At 36.7% G+C, this 3126-nt stretch overlaps 1 protein-coding gene across 1 annotated transcript in view; it reads left to right on the forward strand.

Annotated features, from left to right (window-relative positions):
• si:ch211-180a12.2 (tyrosine-protein phosphatase non-receptor type substrate 1) overlaps positions 1 to 169 on the forward strand; it is a 17362-nt gene extending 17193 nt beyond the window's left edge. The window contains exon 7 of the mRNA XM_037690883.1: positions 93 to 169. Within this exon, the coding sequence (XP_037546811.1) occupies positions 93 to 169 (77 nt within the window). The remainder of the gene's footprint in view (positions 1 to 92) is intronic.
• Positions 170 to 3126: the final 2957 nt, after the last annotated feature.

A 3126-nucleotide genomic window follows, 5' to 3' on the forward strand; every position in this document is an offset into this window, starting at 1 on the left:
GTGTGTGTGTGTGTGTGTGTGTGTGTGTGTGTGTGTGTGTGTGTGAAAACTATGAATTAAATATAAAATCAGTAACTGTGTCTGTTGCACAGGTTGCTCAACAGGAAGTGTGTTCATCACTCTGTCATGTCTTTCAGAGCCCAATGAGGAAACTTCATCTTCTGCATAACAAAGCCCCAACAAAACTTTTTTTCCATGTATGCCTTTTATTTTATCTAATATTTATGTCTATATTAAATATAAACTGCACATTGAACTGTAGCTTATCAATAAATACTGTATTTTATAGCCCTTTACAGTTTTTTTTGTTTTGTTTGTTTTTTGGTATATTTAAATGTTTTGCTCTTTTTTAATAAAAAAAAAGCTTTCCTCCTTTGGTTGATATTTTTGTACAGCTAATTTGACAATAAAAACCCATTATTGATGTCGAAATATTCACTTTAAAATGATCATTTTGATAAAGAAGTGTTGCTTCAAGTTTAATTTTCTTCATAAAAATGTGTCTTCAGTGACTGTGGCTCCCTCCTGTTTAGAGTTATGTGCAAAACTGACATGTGTTTATGGCGAACTACAGAAATTAGTTCTCGTTTCAAAATATACTTCTGGTTTTGTCACTCTGACCACAGGAACTTGGTTTTTTTTTTCTGCAAAGGAGGTGTCACACAAGTACACCGACGCACTGGGACATTTTTAAATGCAGCACGAAGCCGTTGTTGTAAAGCACAATTGTTAGTCGTTTATATACTTTCACCACAATGAAGGTGAGAGAGACATGCTCAAAGTGAAAGTCCCGTGTGAAGAAAATGTTGAACAATCAGCCTCATGGTACAACACTTGAAAAAATGCAGCAGAACTAATGGTTTTCTTTGTGTCAAACGCATGACACATAATCTCTAGCTTTGAGTTGAGCCAGAAAATGTTCTGGTCAATGGGTTTCTGCATGCAACATAACTCCCAGACAGAGTTTCATATGTGAAGTGAGATGCTCTTCTCTTTATAACGCGATGTTAGCAAAATAAGAAGAGAATTATAGCAAGCTGCATGAATTGCTGCAGTTAATATAAACCTTCAGCGTGTTGATGTGAGTGGACTCTGTATATTTATCACTTCCAACTTCCCCAATTGTGCGCACAGTTCACAAACTGGTAAGATAAGATAGAACTTTATGGATCCCGCAGGAAATTGTTGTGCCAGAGTTTCAATACGAAGCTCATGCATCATAAAATTGTAACAGTTTTTAGATAACAGCTAATTGTTTTGGTCCTAGTCATTCAATATTATACATCAGAGAGACGTTGCAAGCATTTTAAAATGAGGAACTGCAAGTTCCTTTCCACAGAACCTCACTTCAAAATACCTAGATATTCCTTTAAGTCACTCTACAAGTATTTTGCTGTTTATAGCTGCCCCTGATGCAACAAAGCCAATTTTGAACATTCCACACATTAACTTCATGCATTTGACACATAACCTGATTCAACTTCTTGAGAATATTTTTACAACCGCAAGGTGTTGCCGCACTCAGCTGCGTCATCATCCTCTTCCTCATCATAACACACTAGAAAAAAAAAAGCGCAAAGAGAGGGAAGTTAACTGTCAGCTGATCTTCTCAAAGCCTCTGATCACATTTAGGAAGAAGCATTTTAAAGCAAGTTTCTGATCAAGGTGTTAAAAAGATTGTGCTTGTCAAGTTAAATGGTCAGAGAGAAAAACAAGAAGAACACAGATGGACCAGAACAGTCCAGTTTCCAGGGTGGAGAGGACTCTGTGGACAGTCTGGGTAAGCTGCTGCAGTATTTAAACTTAAACGATTTGCAAAAATGCATGCTTTGGTTTTAAAGGTTAATGCTACAAAATGCAAAAGAGACTGTGAAGTTTCTTTTCATGTCAATGTGTTTGATGCGCACACACACAAACTGTGTGTCTCTTCTTTTCTGATTGTACTCACAAGTTTAAATGAACTGGGGGAGTCCAAAAGAATGTCGTTCTGTCGTGATCTGTGGTTTTGTAGTTTTTGTTTGTTGTTTTAGGCCTTTTGTTATTCTTACGTTTTCTTGTTTTTCCTTTGTTTATTCACGTTCAGTTAGTTTCCCAATTTCCCCCTGCGTTATCTTTCACGTTGCATTTCCTCATCAGCCTTTTTCATGAGGCCTGCTCCTCATCTCACACCTGTTCCTCGTACTCATCAGTCTCAGCTGCATCCTCTTGTCCTTACCCTCAGTACTTATTCTCTTGGCTCTCCTCTCTGCAGTTCATCTCACTGCTTGTTTTTGTGCCTGGTCCCTTCATGTTCCTCGTTTCTGTTACGTCACGTTCTTGACACATTCTTAAAAAAAAAAAACACGTATTCAAAAAAATATATTTTTTTTTTGTTGTCGTTTCAATCGGATTGAAATCAAACAATTAGGTATCACAAAATTAAAAGAAATAAAGGAAATACACCCTGTTGAGCATCAATATATGTTGCAGTCATTTGTTGTGGTTGTGAATGATTAAATTGTCTGATTTCTTGACAAAAAGTCTCGAGTTTTCGTCAGTTTTTGTGCTGTCTAGCTTGAATAATGGGTTTAAAGAAACTGTAATTCAAATATTTTTTGTGTGGAGTTTCGTGGACAGGTTTTGAGTAGTCAGTGTCTTACCTGTTGAAAGCATCTCTTTGAATTTCCTATATCTGGAGATATTGAGATTATTTCTGATTGAATTGGTGAGTCAACAGCTAGTCCATGTGGATCAGACTGCAGTGGACTGTTGCTCTCTTAAAAAAACTCCAATCTCAAGAATGTCACAGTGATTTATGTAAGTGCAGCTAAACCGTTATATCATTATCAGTTTTACATTACACAGTTAAGTTCATATGAATACAAATTAAACGTAGCAAAAACTATTTCGAGTGCAGCCAGGAGCACTTCCTACAGGAATATCATATCAGTCAAAATAACCATAATACACTAGTTGGTCTAGGTTTATATTATAATATTTACATTAACAGCAATGAAATATTTAAGAAATGGATTTGCTTTAGTTGACACGGTGGCTCAGTTGGTAGAGCTGTTGCCTTTCAGCAAGAAGGCCACTGGATGATGGATGGATGGATGGATGGATGGATGGATGGATGGATGGATGGAT

Source organism: Nematolebias whitei, chromosome 17 (assembly GCF_014905685.2).
Source record: "Nematolebias whitei isolate Nwh7 chromosome 17, NemWhi1, whole genome shotgun sequence".
Taxonomy (NCBI): Eukaryota; Metazoa; Chordata; class Actinopteri; order Cyprinodontiformes; family Rivulidae; genus Nematolebias; species Nematolebias whitei.